Below are 23,922 nucleotides of genomic sequence, written 5' to 3' on the forward strand. Positions count from 1 at the left end.
AAAATAAATTAACTTGTGCATCAATTTTTTTTTTTTTAAAGATGTATGTTGTACCATCATTCTGGCACAGAAAAAGAACAGTTCAAAGAAATCATTGAAAGCCCAATATTGCCATGATCATGTCTCTGTATGTAAATCTCTGACCTCAACTGTAATCATTTATGCTCCTTCCCATCCACCCACCCATATTTATTTATTTGCCATCCCTCTTTCTCAAAGAAGCATTGGAATTGATCTCATTTATAAAGTGGTTGCCCAGTAAGGCTATGCAGTGTCACTGTTGCAGTTGCACTAGAGGCCTAAACTTCAAAACCAATCCCACTGTTGGATATAGCCTAATCATACAAGTTGATGAATACCTTCTTCGCCTTTCTAAATATAGTGCAAAATTGTGTCCCTTTGTATAGGTAATATTGGACCTAATGCCATATGAAGGTGTGGTAGTGAAGAGGGCCCTGAAGTCAGAAAAAGTCCTCATGGAAAAGCTTGGCATCACCACTGCTCCTGCTGCCTATCTCTTCTACCCCAATGGGACACATGGAGGCATGGATGTGTAAGTCATTCACCTGCCTCCAGAATAAGAATCTAGCTTTTTTGTAGTGGTCTGTGCTGCTGGGACTTGTAATACTAACAGTAGTTTACCTTGTGCTGCACTGTATGCTTTACGTGCAGTAACCTAGCATTCATGTAGCTGTACAAAGTATGTATACTAGGTAAATATTCAGTTGCTAAGATGAACTGAATAATAAGTAGTAATCATAATACATTGATTTTAGGTGGTGTTTACATTAGACCGTATCAGCGGATCATCAGATTAACGTTTTTAAAACGATTCGTGTGCACACAGCAACGCCAATACACGATTCATGTGCACACAGCAACGCCAATACACGGATACGCTAATCACATGACTAATTAGACGGCACGTAAGTTGAAATGTGTCAGTGCGGCTCAGTGCTTCCTCCTCAGCGGCTGCGCTCCAAATCACTCCGCCCTGAACAGCGAGTGCCCTCTGGAGGGTGCGCACTCCGGCCCTGCGCAGCTCACAGAGCGCGCGAGTGAAGCGCACGAGCAGTGATTCGGGACTGAGCCGCTGTGTGTGTGTGTGTGATCCCAGTGCATATCGGGCATGCGCAAGTCACTCACCACTTGCAAGTGGAAGGATGGCAAGCCTAAAGACCATCATAACTACACAATGGGCAGTATTTGCATCTTACCATGAACAACATTAAGAATGGCAAAGCATCATATTCATACTTTTTATACTCTTTAATGAAAAACAAAAAGGTGATACAAGGCGGAAACAATAGCAGGAAGTGAAGTCCGCGCCGTTTTTCAGCAGTCGCGTCACATGACCAACATGGCATGAACAACGCCAGCGAATCAGGAAGGTGGAGGTCACAGTGACGTTGTCCAATGACGACATCAGCTAGAGCTCAGCACTGCGTTTCCTCGTATCTCAATGTTTACACAGCACCGGATCAGATACGAACTGGGTTGAATACGTGGGCCTTGGCGGATTCAAGTTGTTCCGCCTGTGGAGTCGTTTCCTGGCGTTTTAATGTGAACGGACAGTGCATCCACGACGAAAACGAGACGGATACGGTCTAATGTAAACGCCACCTTAGAGGAATACTCCGGAGTGAAATGCTTTTTAGGTCTATTTTCCCATTATTGGGAGTGCATACAACCGATTGATGCGATTGTGGTAGCAACTCAACGTATGCACTCCCATAATGCGAAAATAGACCTAAAAAGCATTTCACTCCGGAGTATTCCTTTAATAGAGTAAGATTATACATTTGCTCCTGTCAACTGAAATTTCTCCTTCTGATCACAGGCAGAAGAAAATACGCTTTTTCTTTTCCTCCTTCCTCAAACTGTTACCTGGAGTTCACCGGAAACAGCCCCCCTCAGTCCAGCAGCCTGAACAGTCAGCTATTAAAGACCAAGGCCCAAGTGAGCTGTTCAGAGAATATGACAAGTAAGTTTGTTTCTCTATTTAAATGCTTTTGATACTAAACCCCAGTTAAATAGCCTGAAAAAAAAAATTCTTTATAATCTAAAACCACGTGTAAACTGGCAAGCCCATGAGTATCACCAAATCTTCTAAGAAAGGGGTTGTAAACTGATAGGCCACAGTCCGAATAAAAACCGAGCAAATTGTTTCTGCAGACTAAACTGAAAAAAAAAAAATGCTGTAGAAGAGCCATTCGTTGTATTGGGGGGGAAAAGACTGGCCAAAATCCAGAGACCTTTTTTTTTTTATAAACATGAGAGGAGATGAATGTAGCTTCTGTAGCATTGCATTTATGTAAATCATTTAGCTGATGGAAACTCATCAAACCAAATAACAGTTACAGGGATGGAGAAAGTATGTCTGAAAGGGAATTGTCAAAGACTGTCATAGGTGTTTTCATTTTATTTACTCTCTCATGTCTGATTAGTGAATTGATATGGCACGTACAAAAATGTCGTCTACTTGTTGGCAAAAACGTAATTTTTAAAGACAAATGTACAGAGAAATGTACAGCTGGAGGGAAAAAATTTAAAGATCACTTTTAATGGTGGTCACCATTAAAAGTACTCTCTTAATTTTTTTTCTATAGTTGTATGTTTAATGCCCAGGTCAGACAGCAGGCCGCGACTAGTTTTCAACTACTTGCGTCTACCTGCGATAACAAAATCGCAGGTAGATGCAATACTGGTCTTGCGTCGATGCACAACGATGTAGATAATGGCAGTGTGTTACAGAGGATCTTTAGCAGAGGCAGGTTGATGCAAGTGGATCACGATCTGTTCACATTTCAGCTGCGATTCGCTTCCAATCGGTGCAAACAGCAGGTTGACGCATGTAGAGGCAGGTGGTCGTGCAGCGCTTGAGCGACCAATCGCAGATTGAAGCAGGTAGTGGCAGCTAGATGCAGACTGACGCAGGGGAAGACAAGTCTTTAGAGATGGCTGCGATGCATCGCAGGTACATGCAGACTGCACCTGAAAATAGTTTACAACAACCTGCAAGCAGTCTTATGGCCTTTATATTTTTTAAAAGTTTTCTGTGTGCAGCGTCAACCTGCGTCTGTTTCCAACTAGTTGATTCAGCTTAGTGCATATCCTGGACCAAATTCGGGTTTGTTTGTTTGTTTGTTTTTTATATGAAAGAATGTCCCTTTACACACTCATCCAGAAGGGTAATTTTGCACAAGGCTATCTGTCTACAGCAGAAAAAAATAAAGTAACAAAACGTGTCTGTAAAAATCCCAAGGGAGTCTGGAGCCAGATTCGTGACGTCACCTGCGGAAGTGCCAGCAGGCTGCGAGAGCTTGCACGGTTTCAGTGCACAGCCTGTGTAGACCAAGTTTAGCAGCTAGCGATTTTGCATTGAAATATGGAATTGTCACCTGAACGCAATGTTACTTCACCTTTGGATGAAGAATGTAATGTTGCTACATCCTCCTACGATACATCTGTTAACCATTTTAATAATTATGATAACGTTGAAGAAATTAGCAGAAAACCACCAGGTCGTTATCTCAAACAAACCAACGCTGACAGGATTCAGAGGGAGGCATCCCTCACGTGACGTCACCTAAATCAATGTTTCCCGGGAAATCCAAATGGCAAGTTTTTTCAGAGGCGGACCAATTCGCCTTAAATGGCTTGATTTCAACTGAATTTTTCAGGTATTGCGCAAGGTAAAAAAAAAATTTCGCAAAATGACTGATATTTGACCAAAGTTTTTAATATAAAATAGGAGAATTGCATTGATCTTGCTCCTGAATTTACCTGTGATATGCACTTTTTAAAAACTCTGCGTCTTGCAATACGTCTGACGACAACGAAGGATTTGACACAAAACGACTGCGTCCACCTGCGATCGGTCGCCACCCGACCGATCGCAGGTTACAGCGTGTGTCTTTCTGCCAGCTGTCCTGGGTATAATCTCTTCACTTCAAGTTCCAAACTGATACATCTTGCACACCATGTCGCTAGTCAAAAGTGATGTGAAATGCAGCTAAGAACCAAAAGTGACCACTTGAAATTGAAAAGTTCATGCTTATGGTTAAACTTTAAAATGGAACATCAGTCATGCATGTTAGGGGCTTAGCTGAACATTTGTAAACAAGGGATTTTAAAGTGCTGATGACACGTTTTTGACATCTTTGGCGATGTTTTATAACATAAAAAGTAATTCCAGATGATCCATATATTAATTCACGAAGGCGCCTATTTTACAAGTTATGATAAAAAAACGTGGCTATTTGGGCAAATTTGACGGGGCTGCAGCACCCAGGAGATGAAAGAGGAGGAGGAGCTATATGACATCAGCGAAAGAACCTTCCTCCTAACTTACCAGTTTGTTGTTGATGCAGCAGGTGTTCAGTTTATCATTATTAGTATTATTATACATTTATTTATATATATATATATATATATATATATATATATATATATATATATATATATATATATATATATATATAAAAATTAATTATGCCTTCGCGTTGTGTTGCCGGCTTTTGCTCCAAAACCCACAAGGATGGGGTAAGTTTATTCAAGTTTCCCAGAGATCCCGAGCTGCATGCGAAGTGGGTGAGGCAAGTCAGGCGCACTCGTGACAAGTGGGAGCCCTCACCAACATCCGTCCTGTGCTCTGAACACTTCGATTTGGATTGTTTTGACACCCTTCCCAGCTTAAAAGAATCTCTTGGGTGTTCAGTTCAGCACAAACGTGTGCTGCTACCATCAGCAGTGCCTACAGTATTCCGGAGGGGGTCTACTAGTAGCTATGCCGGATCCAGCAGTCGCCTGGGACAAGCCGACTCCTCCAAAGACAGTCCTCCTGTCAGAACATGTGTTGAGAAACGACATAAGATAAAGGTACGTAGAGCTATAGAGTGTTCTGACATGATGCTAAAAATAGTAACCATGCGGTCTGCGCGGCCATCTTGGAAGTGACTCGCTCCAGAGTGCTCATAGAGTACACATCATAGAGTACACATTCATGATAATCATAAATGTAATCATAAAGTCGGCGTGATATCAGTCATGTATTTGCTTGTGAAAGCTTGCGGCTTTCATGTAACTGCCGCCTAGCAACGAGAGGCAAAGGGTAAAGAGGGTAGGCTATCATAGATTCTGTTCGGAAGAGATCAACACATGATTGTTAAAATACCTAATTTTTAAGCAATTTGCATCTGTTTTGTGATTATCGTGACACTTGTGTGTTATATAGAACTGTACGTCTTATCAGCACATCGAGGATCTTCCACCGGAGGCTTTAGCAAGTACTCGTAGCAACACTACACTTTACCCTTTGCCATGCGTTGTTGGGGAACGGTAGCAAGTACCCCGATGACCGACTTCAAGAATATGTAGAAAAAATTTAGAAATTATACTTTCCAAAAGTAATTTGAGCTTAGTGTATTGCATTTCCATTTATATTGTAGGTTCTTGATGTTTTTGCGGAGTATGACGCAGCTGCTGAATCAGAAGCTGCGGAGTTTGTATGTACTAGTTGTGAACATTCACATTTATTATCAATCTCATTTATTTAAAATCAGATAAAATCATGTCATCATGATCACTGCTTAAAGTACCAGTATTTGGTTGTTGAAGAGCTAGCACTAGAAAGTTCACCAGCGTTTTCATGCGCCATTTCCATTGAGTAGAACAGCCAGTGAAGCGCAGCATGTTCTTCCGCTGACGTCACAACATGGCCGCAAGCCACGGACCCAGTTTTCTTGCGCTGTGCAATTAAAAGTTGGATATTCGCGTAACAACAGCTTCTTTTCACGTAATTATAACAGAAATCTAACGTTTGCCATGTTGTATAGTTTATTTAAGAAATTGCATAGAGTCATGTTCGTGTCATCAGCACTTTAAGGGAATACCACATTTTTAGCTCATCCAACCGTAGGACAGGCCGGATGAGCTTATGCAATCACGCGTCATCCAGATGTCATCTTTTCTGTTGTCATCCGTCCTCAATTTACAAAAATTGCTACTCCTACTACAGGACCTATTGAATTTTGATCAAACTCGCATACAATGTTCCCCGGATGGCTGTGCATACAGTGGTGCTTGAAACTTTGTGAACCATTTAGAATTTTATAAATTTCTGCATAAATATGACCTAAAACATCATCAGATTTTCACACAAGTCCTAAAATGAGACAAAAATATTATGCTTGGTCATTTATTTATTGAGGAAAATGATCCAATATTACATATCTGTGAGTGGCAAAAGTATGTGAACCTTTGCTTTCAGTATCTGGTGTGACCCCCTTGTGCAGCAATAACTGCAACTAAATGTTTCTGGTAACTGTTGATCAGTCCTGCACACCGGCTTGGAAGAATTTTAGCCCATTCCTCCATACAGAACAGCTTCAACTCTGGGATGTTGGTGGGTTTCCTCACATGAACTGCTCACTTCAGGTCCTTCCACAGCGTTTTGATTGGATTAAGGTCAGGACTTTGACTTGGCCATTCCAAAACATTTAACTTTATTCTTCTTTAACCATTCTTTGGTAGAATGACTTGTGTGCTTAGGGTTGTTGTCTTGCTGCATGACCTACCTTCTTTTGAGATTCAGTTCATGGACAGGTGTCCTAACATTTTTCCTTTAGAATTTGCTGGTATAATTCAGAATTAATTGCTCCATCAATGATGGCAGGCCGTCCTGGCCCAGATGCAGCAAATCAGGCCCAAACCATGATACTACCACCACCATGTTTCACAGATGGGATAAGGTTCTTATGCTGGAATGCAGTGTTTTCCTTTCTCCAAACATAATGCTTCTCATTTAAACCAAAAAGTTCTATTTTGATCTCATCCGTCCACAAAACATTTTTCCAATAGCCTTCTGGCTTGTCCATGTGATCTTTAGCAAACTGCAGACGAGCAGCAATGTTCTTTTTGGAGAGCAGTGGCTTTCTCCTTGCAACCCTGCCATGCACACCATTGTTGTTCGGTGGACTCATGAACATTAACATTAGCCAATGTGAGAGAGGCCTTCAGTTGCTTAGAAGTTACCCTGGGGTCCTTTGTGACCTCGCCGACTATTACATGCCTTGCTCTTGGAGTGATCTTTGTTGGTTGACCACTCCTGGGGAGGGTAATAATGGTCTTGAATTTCTTCCATTTGTACACAATTTGTCTGATTGTGGATTGGTGGAGTCCAGACTCTTTTTAGAGATGGTTTTGTAACCTTTTCCAGCCTCATGAGCATCAACAACGCTTTTTCTGAGGTCCTCAGAAACCTCCTTTGTTCGTGCCATGATGCACTTCCACAAACGTGTTGTGAAGATCAGACTTTGATAGATCCCTGTTCTTTTACGTAAAACAGGGTGCCCACTCACACCTGATTGTCATCCCATTGATTGAAAACACCTAACTCTAATTCCACCTTCAAATTAACTACTAATCCTAGAGATTCATATACTTTTGCCACTCACAGATATGTAATATTGGATCATTTTCCTCAATAAATAAACAACCAAGTATAATATTTTTGTCTCATTTGTTTAACTGAGTTCTCTTTATCTACTTTTGAGAAAATCTGATGTTGTTTTAGGTCATATTTATGTAGAAATATAGAAAATTGTACAACCCCGATTCCAAAAAAGTTGGGACAAAGTACAAATTGTAAATAAAAACGGAATGCAATGATGTGGAAGTTTCAAAATTCCATATTTTATTCAGAATAGAACATAGATGACATATCAAATGTTTAAACTGAGAAAATGTATCATTTAAAGAGAAAAATTAGGTGATTTTTAAATTTCATGACAACACCACATCCCAAAAAAGTTGGGACAAGGCCATGTTTACCACTGTGAGACATCCCCTTTTCTCTTTACAACAGTCTGTAAATGTCTGGGGACTGAGGAGACAAGTTGCTCAAGTTTAGGGATAGGAATGTTAACCCATTCTTGTCTAATGTAGGATTCTAGTTGCTCAACTGTCTTAGGTCTTTTTTGTCGTATCTTCCGTTTTATGATGTGCCAAATGTTTTCTATGGGTGAAAGATCTGCACTGCAGGCTGGCCAGTTCAGTACCCAGACCCTTCTTCTACGCAGCCATGATGCTGTAATTGATGCAGTATGTGGTTTGGCATTGTCATGTTAGAAAATGCAAGGTCTTCCCTGAAAGAGACATCGTCTGGATGGGAGCATATGTTGCTCTAGAACCTGGATATACCTTTCAGCATTGATGGTGTCTTTCCAGATGTGTAAGCTGCCCATGCCACACGCACTAATGCAACCCCATACCATCAGAGGTGCAGGCTTCTGAACTGAGCACTGAGAACAACTTGGGTCATCCTTCTCGTCTTTAGTCCGAATGACATGGCGTCCCTGATTTCCATAAAGAACTTCAAATTTTGATTCGTCTGACCACAGAACAGTTTTCCACTTTGCCACAGTCCATTTTAAATGAGCCTTGGCCCAGAGAAGACGTCTGCGCTTCTGGATCATGTTTAGATACGGCTTCTTCTTTGAACTATAGAGCTTTAGCTGGCAACGGCGGATGGCACGATGAATTGTGTTCACAGATAATGTTCTCTGGAAATATTCCTGAGCCCATTTTGTGATTTCCAATATAGAAGCATGCCTGTATGTGATGCAGTGCCGTCTAAGGGTCCGAAGATCACGGGTACCCAGTATGGCAGGGGTCTTCAATCCTATCCGCAAAGGGCCGGTGTAGCTGCAGGCTTTCATTACAGCCAAATTGGAGGCTCACTTGATTGTTGACTGGAGACGAGGGTGAAATGATTAAACAAGTGAAATCAGGTGTAGCTCCTGCTTGGTTGGAATGAAAGCCTGCAGCCACACTGGCCCTTTGTGGATAGGATTGAAGACCCTTGCAGTATGGTTTTCCGGCCTTGACCCATACGCACAGAGATTCTTCCAGATTCACTGAATCTTTTGATGATATTATGCACTGTAGATGATGATGATATGTTCAAACTCTTTGCAATTTTACACTGTCGAACTTGCTCCACTATTTGTCGGCACAGAATTAGGGGGATTGGTGATCCTCATCCCATCTTTACTTCTGAGAGCCGCTGCCACTCCAAGATGCTCTTTTTATACCCAGTCATGTTAATGACCTATTGCCAATTGACCTAATGAGTTGCAATTTGGTCCTCCAGCTGTTCCTTTTTGTACCTTTAACTTTTCCAGCCTCTTATTGCCCCTGTCCCAACTTTTTTGAGATGTGTTGCTGTCATGAAATTTCAAATGAGCCAATATTTGGCATGAAATTTCAAAATGTCTCACTTTTGACATTTGATATGTTGTCTATGTTCTATTGTGAATACAATATCAGTTTTTGAGATTTGTAAATTATTGCATTCCATTTTTATTTACAATTTGTACTTTGTCCCAACTTTTCTGGAATTGGGGTTGTAAAGGGTTCACAAACTTTCAAGCACCACTGTACATGCTGAAGGTACAAATGAAATCCCCTTAAGAGTACCACCCAAGTGGTGAGAAAATGTAGTCTATAATTGTATAGAAACTATAATAAACACCATTTCAAAGTTGTAGCACCATCCATTATCTACATCCATCAGGAGAGCTGGAGCCAATCCCATCTGACTTTGGGTGAGAGGTGTGGTACACCCTGGACAGGTCATTATAACACTGTAGCAGTTTGGATGGGTAGGTGGAGCACAGAAGGATGGCAGGCCAGAACTGAGTTCACAAAACCCGTTTATTTTTAGCTTTTCAGCCTTAACTACGTGTGTGTGTGTGTGTGTGTGTGTATATATATATATATATATATACACACACACACACACCCGTCGTCTGGTTGGGGAGAGAGCCCGCTCTGCTCTTCCACTCTTTCTTAAATAGGGCGCGATCACTGGGGAAGACACACAAACAGGTTAATTCACCTCCGGTGTAGTGATTCTGCCACTTACCTTCCCTGACTCCGCCTTCCAGTCACAGACTGATGCTTGACCACGCCCCCACTGCCACATGCCCCCATTGCCACATACCCCCACCGCCTGACTCAGGCCGGGCAGCCGTCCGGCCTTCAGCCGACCTTCCCCCCCCCCCCTTGACGGGAGAGGAAGTCTGCCACGACCATCTGCGCCCCCAGCCTGTGGACCACCTTGAAGTTAAAAGGTTGGAGTGCCAGATACCAACGGGTGATCCGCGCGTTGGCATCCTTCATGCGGTGGAGCCACTGGAGGGGCACGTGGTCCGAACAGAGGGTGAAAGGGCGTCCCAGCAGGTAGTAACGGAGGGCGAGGACCGCCCACTTGATGGCCAGACACTCCTTCTCTATGGTGCTGTAGTGCCCCTCACGCACTGACAGCTTACGGCTTATGTACAGCACTGGGTGATCCTCCACCTCCTGGGACAAAACAGCCCCCAGTCCTCTGTCCGACACGTCCGTCTGCAATATAAAAGGGAGAGAAAAGTCAGGGAAGTGTAACAGTGGCCCCCCACACAGTGCAGCCTTTACCTCAGAAAAAGCCCGCTGGCATTGCTCCGTCCACTGGACCGGATCTGGTGCCCCCTTTTTAGTGAGATCAGTCAGCGGGCTGGTGACGTCTGAATAATTAGGTATAAACCTACGATAATAGCCAGCCAGCCAGCCCCAGGAACTGTCTCGCCCCCTTTTTGGTCTTGGGCCTCGGGCAGGCCGCAATCGCTGCCGTTTTATTAATTTGGGGACACACCTGCCCGTTGCCCAAGTGGAAGCCCAGATACCGTACTTCCACCCACCTAATCGCACACTTCTTCGGGTTGGCTGTGAGACCCGCCCGCTTCAGCGACCTAAGGACGGCCCTCAGGTGTTGTAGGTGCCGCAGCCAGTCATTACTATAAATAATGATGTCGTCAAGGTATGCGGCCACATAGGTGGCATGGGGGCGGAGGACCCTATCCATCAGCCGCTGAAACATAGCGGGCGCCCCAAACAGCCCAAAAGGAAGTGTGACAAACTGGTGTAAGCCGAACGGTGTGGAAAAGGCCGTTTTTTCTCAGGATAATGGAGTCAAGGGGATCTGCCAATAACCCTTCGTCAAATCCAGTGTCGAGTAAAAGCGAGCCGTGCCTAGTCGATCGAGCAACTCATCAACACGAGGCATTGGGTACGCGTCAAATTTAGACACCACGTTGAATTCTCTATAGTCCACACAGAACCGGACCGACCCGTCGGCCTTGGGTACCAAGACCACTGGGCTGCTCCAGTCGCTGTGGGACTCCTCGACGATCCCCATTTCAAACATGGCCTCAAGTTCTTCCCGAACCACTTTTTTTTCTTGTGTTCGGGTAGCCTGTAAGGGTGGCTACACACTACCACCCCCGGGGGCGTCTCAATGTGATGCTCTATGAGGTCGGTGCGGCCGGGCAGGGGCGAGAACACGTCTGAAAATTCGGTCTGCAACTGGGCAACCTCCGTGAGTTGGGTCGGGGAGAGGTGGTCTCCGCAGGGGACCGGAGAGGTACACGATGCCAATGCTCCCTTTTGAACCTCCGGCCCCAGCTCCACCTTCTCTGGAACCACCGACACCAATGCCACGGGGACCTCCTCGTTCCAGAGTTTGAGCAGATTGAGGTGGTAAATCTGTAGCACCCCCACCCCTGTCCGTTCGCCTCACCTTGTAGTCGACGTCCCCGACTCGCCGTGTGACCTCAAAGGGTCCTTGCCATTTGGCGACCAATTTGGAGCTCGATGTGGGCAACAGTACGAGTACTTTATCTCCCGGTGTGAACTCCCTAAGGCGCATACCCTTGTCGTACAGACGGGTTGGCCGTTCTTGGGCCTGCCGCAAATTCTCCTGGGTTGGGGGGGGGGTGTGTGTGTGTGTGTGTAGTTTTGCGCACAGGTCCATAACATATTGAATTTCATTTTTACTTGGTGAAGGTCCCTCCTCCCAATTTTCTTAAAGCACATCTAAAATGCTGCGCAGCTTACGCCCATATAACAGTTCGAACGGGGAGAACCCCGTGGAGGCTTGTGGGACCTCTCGCACTGAAAACAACAAGGGGCTCGAGCCATTTATCCCAATTACGTGCGTCCTCGCTTACGAATTTCCTAATTATATTTTTGAGGGTGCGATTGAATCATTCGACTAAACCGTCCGATTGTTGGTGATGCACGCTGGTGCGGATCGGCTTAATACCTAATAACCCATAAAGTTTGTTCAGTGTTCGTGACATAAACGCGGTGCCTTAGTCAGTCAGAATCTCTTTCGGGATTCCAACTCGGGAGATGACGTGGAAGAGTGCCTCTGCAATACTGCGTGCTGAGATATTGCGAAGAGGCACCGCTTCCGGGTATCGTGTTGCATAGTCCACCAGAACTAATATAAAGCGGTACCCTCGTGCTGACCAATCTAATGGCCCGACGAGATCCATCCCAATTCTTTCGAACGGGGTCTCGATTAATGGTAGAGCGCGCAAAGGCGCTTTTGGAATGGCCGCTGGATTTACTAACTGGCTTTCGCGCCATGCCGTACACCACCTGTGGACATCGCCACGAATCCCTGGCCAATAGAACCGGGCCATTATTCGGGCTACTGTTTTATTCTGCCCTAAGTGTCCAGCCATGGGATTAAAGTGAGCCGCCTGGAATACCAATTCCCGGCGGCTCTTCGGAATCAAAAGCTGTGTGACTCGCTCTTTTTTTTAGTTTGAGTGTCCTGCATCACTCGGTATAATCTATCCTTCATAATTGTGAAGTATGGGAAGGATGGGGTGGCGTTTGGCTGGAGCATTTGACCATCGATTACTCTCACTTGGTCAAATGCATGCTGCAGAGTCTAGTCTCGCGACTGCTCTAATGGAAAATCTGCGAGGGATTCCCCGAGAGAGAGAAGAGGAGCCAGCGGCTCCTCACTCTGATGCGGAGCTGACATAGGCAGCTCTGTGACAGCTGCTCCCGCCAATGCGACACCGGAACCTCCCCCTATTAAACTACGGCAGGACCCACTCTTCATGACTCATTAATTCCCCAAATCCCGGCCAATCCGTCCCCAAAATTGAGTGGGTAAGGCGAGGATTAACCGCCGCCTTCACTATATACATTTTTCCCCTGGAAAAAAAATGTGGACCAACACTAAAGGGTAGCTGTGAACATCCCTGTGCACACACAACACCTTCACCAATTGTGCTCCCCCCCCAATGCCTCGTCTTGCACCAGGTTTTGGTGGATTGAGGTCTGATTACAACCAGAATCCATTTCTGAGGTGTATCCCCTTGGATACTCACCGGTATGCGATACGCTCCGGCCCGATCGAGGGCGGCTCCTGGCGTGTCGGGGATCCGAACCACCGCGCCCACCTCCATTACCGAGCACTGCTGTTGAAGGTGGCCCGGCTCCCCGCAGCGCCAGCAAACCGGCCCGGGCTTCCTCTCTGCTCTGGGGCTCACTCACCTGATGGGGGGGGGGGGAGAGACAGACACAGAAGGGAGAAACGGGAGGGCACCGCAGGTGCGGCGGGCCGGCTGGGGTGGGGCAGGCCCCCGCGGTGGGGGAACAGGGTGAGGATGAGACACGGGGAGAGAGAGAGGGGAGAAGAGGTTGTCTGCTGTCCTGCCGTCGAGACAGCCGCCAAATGGTCCTCCGCCAGCTCGATTGCCTGATCCAGCGACGCCGGGCGGTGGCACTGGACCCACTCTGCAGCTCCGGCTGGTAGACACGCGATGAACTGCTCCAGCACCACCTGGTCGATGATCCCCTCGGCATCGCGGTTGTCGGCTCTCAACCACCGCCCGCAGGCATCCCGGAGTTGCTGGCCAAACGCGAACGACCGGCTGACTTCCTCCAAGCGCAAAGCGCGGAAGCGCTGCCATTGTTGCTCGGGGGTGCGCCCCACATGCTGGAGGACGGCCGCGTCCTCCAGCAAGGTCCGCGTAGGCCAGTCGGTGGGGAGCTGTAGCACGGCCAGCTGCGCCTCTCCCGTTAGCAGGGGGAGGAGGCGCGCCGCACGCTGTTCCATCGGCCACCCCGAGGTCTCTGCTACCTGCTCAAAGAACGTGAGGAAGGCCTCGGCGTCGTCCTACAGGCCCATTTTCGTCAGGGTGAAGGGGGACGACCCCGCCGACGCAAGGAGGTGCCGGAACGCCTGTCACTCTTCCTGCTGAGCCAGCACCAGGGCCTCGAACCGCTGTTCCTGTTCCTTCCGGAGGGCGACTAGTGCTTGGTGCTGGCTTTGCTGGGCTGTGGCAAGGGCGTGGACCAGCTCGGCGAAAGGGGAGGACTCCATGGGGCTGTTCTGCTTCAGCGCTCCAAATCCCGGGTTTCAGCACCACTGTAGCAGTTCGGATGGGTGGGTGGAGCACAGAAGGACGGCAGGCTAGAACTGAGTTCACAAAACCCGCTTATTTTTAGCTTTTCAGCCTTAACTACGCACATATATACACACTCCTGTCGTCTGGTTGGGGGGAGAGAGCCTGCTCTGCTCTCCCTCTCTTCCTTAAATAGGGCGCGGTCACTGGGGAAGAGACACAAACAGGTTAATTCACCTCAGGTGTAGTGATTCTGCCACTTACCTTCCCTGACTCCGCCCTCTGGTCACAGACCGCCGCTTGACCACGCCCCCACTGCCACAAACACCATGTTGGCATTCTTTAAAATAGGCATGTTGTATGATAAACTACCAGACATTTGAGTAACTTTACTAGAACTCTTGCTTGTGAGTTATCACTCCTGTGACTGGTGATTAGAGCATTTAACAAAATCTCCTGTCCTAGATTAAATAAAATAAGTGTAATAATCTGATTTACATTTTGAACTAATTGGCATTTAAGATTCGTTGTTTAAAGATAACCAGTTAAACAGATGAGCGATGCTCTGAACTGTGAGCTGGATCCTAATGGTGATGATACACGGGGCAACTTTTTGGGCAATGTTGCTGAGCAATGTTGCTGGGCAATTGCGTTTTGACTCTTTTCTATTGAGATTGGGCAACATTGTTTCTTTCTGAATGGTTTTGATAATCTCTGGCAACTTTTTGAGATAAGCCAATCAGAACGCGAGTATCGAGTTATGTGACCTCCGGTGAGGTTCGGATCAGAAATTTCAAACAAATATGGCGGCCGCTCAGTGTCAGTGGAGTGAAGAGATGGAGAGACTCCTCATCTGTTTTTACGCCAGTAAGTTATTTTAATATTCTATATGGAGAAATTTACCTCACCAAAGCTCTAAAACAACAGACAGCTTGATTAAATGGTCACAGCAAAAATTAAGACATCGTTTTTGTTTTTTTTTTTAAGCTAACTGTAAACTGCCGTTGCTAACTGTTGTTGCCCATTGTTAGTTGCCCTGAAAAGTTGCCCTGTGTCTCACCTAGTTGCCCGTTGCCAGCAACATTGCTCGGCAACATTGCCCAAAAAGTTGCCCCGTGTATCATCACCATAACTCTATCAATAAGAGAGTTGTTTGGGTGTTTTATTTATTTATTCACTTATTTAGGTCTAAAGTGTACATGGTAGACCTCGAGTCTGCTTTGCATTACTTATTGAGAGTGGAGCTGGCAACTCACAAGACCTTGGAAGGAGTGGATCTGAAAACCTTCAAAAACTTTGTCACAGTAGTGGCTAAGGTAGGACCCATTAATATACAGGTTTGTAATTTTGTCCATGGTGAGCTCTACTGACATGACTCTAAACATCTTGTACCTCTGATCTCAGCTGTTTCCTGGACGCCAATCTGTGGTTAAGCTTGTAGAGACACTACTGGAATGGCTGATCAGTTTACCACTGGAGAAGATTCCTTATGAAGCCATTTTGGACCTGGCCAACAACAAGATGAGGGTGAGATTCGACATGGGCAAACTTTGACCCCACCAAAATGAACTAAAAATATAGATGGCATAGAAGGTCATTTTAGTCTAGTGAGTTTAGTCTCTGCCCAACAACAATTGCTGAACCTTTACCTGCCTGCACAACTTATTACTGATTATTAAAAGGATAACCTAGAATGGTGTAGGTCGTTTTCTTGTTATATTTGAAGCTGTATCCAGGATCCATTCTTGGCCAGTATTTGTTTCTTTACTATGTAATATTACATAGTAAAGAAACAAATTATTGTTCTTTGGGTTGTTTTTGTACTTTGCATGAAGCCTTTTATGGAACTGTCACAGCTGTTGGTCCATGGTCCGAATCAGAGCAAAGTTGAGACTTTGTTTTTGCCATGTGGTGATTTTTTTTTTTTTTAAACTTTCCCCTTTTGGCTTTTTAGGTCCTTTTAATTATAATTAAAGGACCTAAAAAGCCAAAAGGGGAAAGAAAAAGAACTTAAACTGTTGCTAAGCGCACATAGAACTGACAAAAAACGGCTGAACACAAACCTCCCTTGAAATAAATTTGGACAATTATTTAAATAACTAATTTAGAATTTTGTGCATCACATCCAGTTTTTATTTAAGTTTGCCAGTCCAGATATTTCAAATACTTGGCATTACTGCAGTGCTACAGTTCAGGTTGTGCCTCACGACTCAGTTTAACAACTACAAAAAAAAAAATGCTTTCTGTACCCCTAAATACACTTCCTGCAGTTGGGTAGATTCAAGGCCAAATTGTATAGACCCCTTCGCAGTAAACGTCATTCATACGAAAGCGGAAATTGCGCGCGCAGCCTGGACCCAAAAAAGACTCAGAAGTGCCTAGTTGTTGTGTTGTCGGGTGTCAGAATCGTAGCAGTGATGGGGTTAAAATGTTCAGAATTCCAGCAGGATCTCACCCATTCCAAAAAAATCGCCGACGTCTATGACTACAAGCCATCAAACGTGTAGACTGGGATGAAAGCACTATCAAAAATGTGCGGGTTTGCAGCGCCCACTTCATCACAGGTAAGATCAGGCTATTTATTAAATCTTTCTTTTTTTATTCTTTCTAGTCTTCGTTTATTGATGTAGCAAAATACTTTGGTAACGTTTGTCTGATTAGCTGGGTCATAGTTACACAATGTAATGAATATTGTTAGCATGTTAGCTTAGCATGCAATTTTGTTTGTAGGAGAGGTCTCGCTTGACTCAAGCAGTCCAGATTTTGTGCCATCATTATTTGTGTATGCCGAAAATCACAATTTTAAAGCAAGGATGGAAAGGCAAAATTGTGTCTCCTCACTCTAAATGCCAACTTACGTTGACTGCTCTAACCTAGCTCCCACCCCATTCAGTTTCATTTCTGCTCTCTGCCTCTCGCTTTTGACGCAGCTCTGATTTCTCTTAGCTGCACTCTTTACACTATCATTCCTTTCATGCCATTACCTCCTGCAAATTGCTGCTTAGTGTTGGTATTTGCTGTTGTAGCTAAAGCCACATTGCCATCACATCACTGGCATAATTTGATTAAAACAAAATGAATATGAATGTCCCATTGTTAATCAAGTTGTACATGCCCGCACATAACATAATCATATGCGTCTAAAGACTTGTAGCTACGAAGTTTTTCGTGGGTGTACACTGAAGTCTGGTCAATAAGGTACGAGTATATATCTGGCCATTGTATACCAAGGAACTTACTAACATCGTCCGTCCACTCTTTAATTAAATACGGATCCGGTAGGTGATGTCCACTTGTTAGAGTTAACTTATTTATGTAGCATTCTCGATCTTGTAACGACAATTGTTTGGCATAATCTGACAGCTCATAATGCCGGTCTATGGGCAGCGCCATTGTTTCTGGGTCCAGGCTGCGCGCGCATCCTGTCAACGGTCGGTTTGTTTACAAACATGCGAAGGGGTCTATTCTCACTACAATCAGACCATGCAAAAAGTTGACTTGGAGACAGGCCAAGACCACCTATCTTAGATGTTCTCAGACTGGTTGTTTTGGTCAATACCGAAGTATGATTATTGTGTTCTCACTGACGCAGACAAACACCACCAAAAGGAAATCCTTACCTTATTTCGTATACAGTACCAGTCAAAAGTTTGGACACCCCAACTCATTCATAGGGGGCTTTTTTTTTTTTTTGTATTTTGACTATTTTCTACATTGTAGAACAATACTGAAGACATCAACACTATGAAATAACGTATGGAATTATGCATGAAACAAAAAGTGTTAACAAAATCGGTTTCATAATTTCTATTCAAAATAAACACCATTTACCTTGACGCTTTGCACACTAGTGGCATTATCTTAACCAGCTTCATGAGGTAGTCACCTGGAATGCGTTTCAATGAACAGATGTGCATCATCAAAAGTTAATGAGTGTAATTTTTACCTTCTTAATGCATTTGAGATGAAATGGTAAATAATAAAATACAGAAAATAGCCCCATTTGAAAGTCATTTATTTTATAGCGCTTTTAACAATAGACATTGTCGCAAAGCAGCTTTACAGAAATTTAAAGACTTTAAACATGAACTAATTTTATCCCTAATTTATCCCCAATGAGCAAGCCTGTGATGACGGTGGCAAGGACAAACACCCTCAGATGACATGAAGAAACCTCGAGAGGAACCAGACTCAAAAGGGAACCCATCCTCGTTTGGGTGATAATGGACAATGTGATTTTTATAAATAACTTGCTTCTATAACGGTGTCCTGTAGAGTCACAAAGTATGACTGTGAAACCAGGAAATTCATTATAGTTTTAACATGAAGTCTGTTTTGTTGAAGTTATTAACTGTTCATTGATGGAAACTTGAGTGCAAAACTGTTCATGACAACTGCAGTCCTAGAGTTAGCAAGTTAGCTGTAGTCCTCAGCCATAAAAGCATGAGTAAATGTCCAGAGCCATCTTCCATATGTGACTTTCAACTGTCCATATGGGGCCGTCCTCCACAGGAGCAATGTGATAAGACTCTAACCAGATGTAGGGCATCAGGATGGATCAGGCAGGACCGAGGAGCAGAGGAGGTCAGCATCTCAATCTCAGGATCGACGTGTTTTGAAAGTTTGTGAACCCTTTAGAATTTCCTATATTTCTGCATAAATATGACCTAAAACATCATCAGATTTTCACACAAGTCCAAGTAGATAAAGAGAACCCAGTTAAACAAATGAGACAAAAATATTATACTTGGTCATTTATTTATTGAGGAAAATAATCCAATATTACATATTTATGAGTGGCAAAAGTATGTGAAACTCTAGGATTAGCAGCTAATTTGAAGGTGAAATTAGTCAGGTGTTTTCAATCAATGGGATGATAATCAGGTGTGAGTGGGCACCCACAGTCAAAGTGAACTTTATTGTCAATCAGACCATGTAACAGTTAATTACACAGAGGATTAAAATTGCGTTTCCCCAAACTCCAAATGTGCAGTATTAAAAATTTGACACACAACTAAACATAAAAGTGCACACAGACATCAACAGATAAGCAAATTAGCACAACATATAGACAGACAGTGGGCATACAGTTCCCAGAATATTCAGTGTTCCAGAAATGTAGTCAAGTTTGAGGTATGTTACTGGAGTGCAATAGTACAAGGGTACAATAATACAAGGTGCAGTATGGTAAAGTGCAGAATAGCAGCATGAAGATAAATAAGTATTGTACACTTGTATGTTCTTGTGCAAAAAAGAATATTGTCATATGTGCATATAAAGAGCATTGTGTAGACATTGAGTTTACTGTTTTGACAGTTTGCTGGTCTTTTGTGTGTGGGGGGGGTTATGTTCTTGGAGTTTTCATGAGTGAGTTGAGCAGTCTGATGGCCTGTGGGGAAAAAGCTGTTGCTGAGTCTGGTAGTCCTGCAACGCATGCTGCTGTAGCGCTTGCCAGATGGTAGGAGGGTAAACAGTTCGTGTGCAGGGTGGGTGGGGTCTTTGATGTTGATGGCTCTTTTGTGGCAGCGGGATGGGTATAGGTCCTGGATGGATGGTTGGGCTGATCTGGTGATCATCTCTGCTGTCCTCACCACCCTCTGTAGGGCCTTCTGGTCAGCAACAGGGCAGCTGCCATACCAGACTGAGAGACTGCTGGTGAGGATGCTCTCAATGACAACCCTGTAGAAGGTGGTGAGTGCAGAAGGGGGGAGGGTGGCTCTCCTCATCCTGCGTAGGAAGTGGAGGCATTGCTGTGCTTTCTTGACAAGGGAGGTGGTGTTAGTTGTCTATGTCAGGTCATCTGTGATGTGCACCCCCCAGGAACTTGGTGCTTTTTACTGATTCCACAGCACTGCCACTGATGGTGAGGGGTGTGTGAGATTATGTGATTTTTCCTGAAGTCCACAGTTATTTCCTTTGTTTTATTGACATTGAGGTGTAGATTGTTGGTGTACCTCCTCTCTGTAGGCTGAGTTGTCGTCGTTGCTGATGAGGCCCACCACTGTTGTGTCATCTGCAAACTTGATGTGGTTTGAGTTGTGTCTGGCACAACAGTCATGGGTAATCAGTGTGAACAGCAGAGGACTCGGCACACATCCCTGGGGGGACCCCAGTGTTCATGATGGTGGTCTCTGAGGAGTTTTTGCTAAGTCTTACTGTCTGTGGTCTGTTGGTGAGAAAGTCCAGTAGCCAGTTGCATAGCGGGGTGCTGATGCCTATAGCACTGAGTTTGTTCACCAGGTGTTGTGGGATGACTGTGTTGAAGGCGGAGCTGAAGTCAATGAACAGCATCCGCACGTAACTGTTTTCCAGATGAGCCAGGCTGATGTGAAGTGCTGTTGTTATGGCGTCCTTGGGAGGGTATGCAAATTGGAATGGGTCAAATGTGGTGGGTAGGCTGGATGTTGTATGAGCCTTGACCAGTCTTTCAAAGCACTTCATCATGATGGGAGTGAGTGCTATGGGCTGGTAGTCGTTCAGTGTTGTGGCTGGGGATTTCTTGGGTAGCGGTATGATGGTGGTTGCTTTGAAGCATGCTGGTATGATGGCTTGGCTCAGAGAGGTGTTGAAGATATCTGTGAGAACATCTGTAAGTGAGTCAGCACAGTCTCTAAGCACACACCCAGGTATATTGTCAGGACCAGCAGCTTTCCTGGGGTTCACCTTTTGAAGGGTCCTCCGCATGTCAGCAGGGTCCAGGTGAAGTACATTGTCCGAGCAGTGAGGGGCTTTTGTTGGTGTAGTGGTGTTTTCTTCAAACCGGCTGAAGAAGGTGTTAAGTGAGTTTAGGAAGTCTGTGCTGTCCTCACACGGTGGGGGTGTTGGCCTGTAATCGGTTACTGACTGGATGCCTTGCCATAGGCGTCTGGGGTCTTTTATGTCAGTGAAGTGTGATTTGGATTTCCTGTCCATAGGCACGCTTGACTGCTCTCACGCCCCGGTTCAAGTTGGCCCTAGCAGTTCTAAGAGCTTCTTTGTCCCCAGACTTGAAAGCAGTATTCCGTGCTCTCAGGAGCTCACGTACCTCCCTGGTGAACCAGGGTTTTTCATTGGCCCTTGTGGTGATGTGTTTGATGACGGTCACATCTTCCATGTATTTGGATATGTATCCCATCACAGACTCTCTGTATTCTGTTATGTTGACATGCTGGTTGGTAGTGGCAGCCTCCCTAAAAACATTCCAGTTTGTGCAGTCAAAACAGTCCTGAAGAGCAGAGGTAGCCCCCTCTGGCCATGTTCTGATCTGTTTCACAGATGGCTTGTTCCTGGTTAGCAGTGGTCTGTAAGCTGGAATTAGCATAACGGAGAGATGGTCTGAGTTTCCCAGGTGGGGGTGGGGAACAGCTCTGAATGCCTGTTTTAATGTTTGTGTAGACCTGGTCAAGAGTGTTCTCTCCCCTAGTTGCAAAGTCCACATGTTTGTGATTAATGTGGGAGTACTGTCTTCAATTTGGCCTGATTGAAATCGCCAGCGATTATATCGACAGAGTCCGGGTTAGTCCTGCATTGAGCTCACAGACTGATACAGTGTAGACAGTGCGTCCTTTGTGTTCGCACTGGGAGGAATGTACACAGCTGTAATGTTGATGGCTGAGAATTCTCTTGGCAAGTAGACTGGATGACATTTAACTGTTAGAAATTCTATGTCTTCTGAACAGTGACTTGAGAACTTTGACGTTAGTACACCAGTTGTTATTGATGAAAATGCACACACCACCTCCCCGAGATTTACCGCTGAGAGCGTGGCTCCTGTCCACCTGAAACGTTGTTAGTCCGTCCACCTGAATGGCGTTGTCTGGAACAGTGTGATTAAGCCATGTCTCAGTGAGGATGATGGCGCTGCAGTCTCTCACCTTTCTTTATGTAATTAAATCCAGTCTGAGGTAGTCCATTTTTGTTTTCCAACAAACATTGGATAGCAGAATTGAAGGAAGTGCAGGTCTGTATGGTTTAGCTTTTAGCCTGGCGCTGATGCCCACTCGACTGCCCCGCTTACTGGGTCTAGCACACTGCTTGCGACGCATGCTAGGTCTCTCCCACCACTTGCGTCGCCCCCAGTGTCGGCCGGTGACAGGAGGAGAGTCCGCTGCCATGCAGGCCCCTGGGTCTTGCTGGTGTAGAATGCCTAGCTCGCCGAGTGTTTTGGGTTCCAAAGCCATCATAACTCCGGAAAAATCATTTGAAAAGTTGGAGTTTTGTAGTCCGAGTAGTAAGCTTCTGTTGTAGACTATTCTTGTACAAGACTGTGACGGTACAGACAACACATTTAACGTAAAACGCACATCGCTATCGGGAGCTGGAGTAGCCGCTGCCATACAGGGCGCCGCCATCATCATGAATTATCCTGAATTCAAGATCTTGAATTACCCTGTTTTGTTTAAAGAACAGGGATCTATCAAAGTCTGATCTTCACAACATGTTTGTGGAAGTGTATCATGGCACGAACAAAGGAGATTTCTGAGGACCTCAGAGAAAGCGTTGTTGATGCTCATGAGGCTGGAAAAGGTTACAAAACCATCTCTAAAGAGTTTGGACTCCACCAATCCACAGTCAGACAGATTGTGTACAAATGGAGGAAATTTCAAGACCATTGTTACCCTCCCCAGGAGTGGCTGACCAACAAAGATCACTCCAAGAGCAAGGCGTGTAATAGTCGGCGAGGTCACAAAGGACCCCAGGGTAATTTCTAAGCAACTGAAGGCCTCTCTCACATTGGCTAATGTTAATGTTCATGAGTCCACCATCAGGAGAACACTGAACAACAATGGTGTGCATGGCAGGGTTGCAAGGAGAAAGCCACTGCTCTCCAAAAAGAACATTGCTGCTCGTCTGCAGTTTGCTAAAAATCACGTGGACAAGCCAGAAGGCTACTGGAAAAATGTTTTGTGGACGGATGAGACCAAAATAGAAATGTTTATTTTCAATAAAAAATTTTATTTTCAGAAGCATTATGTTTGGAGAAAGGAAAACACTGCATTCCAACATAAGAAACTTGTCCCATCTGTGAAACAAGGTGGTGGTATTATCATGGTTTGGGCCTGATTTGCTGCATCTGGGCCAGGACGGCTTGCCATCATTGATGGAACAATTAATTCTGAATTATACAAACTAATTCTAAAGGAAAATGTCAGGACATCTTTCCATGAACTGAATCTCAAGAGAAGGTGGGTCATGCAACAAGACAATGACCCTAAGCACACAAGTCGTTCTACCAAAGAATGGTTAAAGAAGAATAAAATTAATGTTTTGGAATGGCCAAGTCAAAGTCCTGACCTTTTAATCCAATGGAAATGTTGTGGAAGGACCTGAAGCGAGCAGTTCATGTGAGGAAACCCACCAACATCCCAGAGTTGAAGCTGTTGTGTACGGAGGAATGGGCTAAAATTCCTCCAAGCCGGTGTGCAGGACTGATCAACAGTTACCAGAAACATTTCATTGCAGTTATTGTTGCACAAGGGGGTCACACCAGATACTGAAAGCAAAGGTTCACATACTTTTGCTCACAGATGTGTAATATTTGGATCATTTTCCTCAATAAATAAATGACCAAGTATAATATTTTTGTCTCATTTGTTTAACTGGGTTCTCTGCATCTACTTTTAGGACTTGTGTGAAAATCTGATGATGTTTTAGGTCATATTTATGCAGGAATATAGAAAATTCTAAAGGG

At 44.8% G+C, this 23,922-nt stretch overlaps 1 protein-coding gene across 1 annotated transcript in view; it reads left to right on the forward strand.

Annotated features, from left to right (window-relative positions):
- qsox2 (quiescin Q6 sulfhydryl oxidase 2) overlaps positions 1 to 23,922 on the forward strand; it is a 75,766-nt gene that overhangs the window by 38,780 nt on the left and 13,064 nt on the right. Inside the window, exons 6-9 of the mRNA XM_060906905.1 lie at positions 408 to 553; positions 1,841 to 1,984; positions 15,439 to 15,568; positions 15,657 to 15,779. Of these exons, the coding sequence (XP_060762888.1) occupies positions 408 to 553; positions 1,841 to 1,984; positions 15,439 to 15,568; positions 15,657 to 15,779 (543 nt within the window). The remainder of the gene's footprint in view (positions 1 to 407; positions 554 to 1,840; positions 1,985 to 15,438; positions 15,569 to 15,656; positions 15,780 to 23,922) is intronic.

Source organism: Neoarius graeffei, chromosome 24 (genome assembly GCF_027579695.1).
Source record: "Neoarius graeffei isolate fNeoGra1 chromosome 24, fNeoGra1.pri, whole genome shotgun sequence".
In the NCBI taxonomy this organism is placed as follows: Eukaryota; Metazoa; Chordata; class Actinopteri; order Siluriformes; family Ariidae; genus Neoarius; species Neoarius graeffei.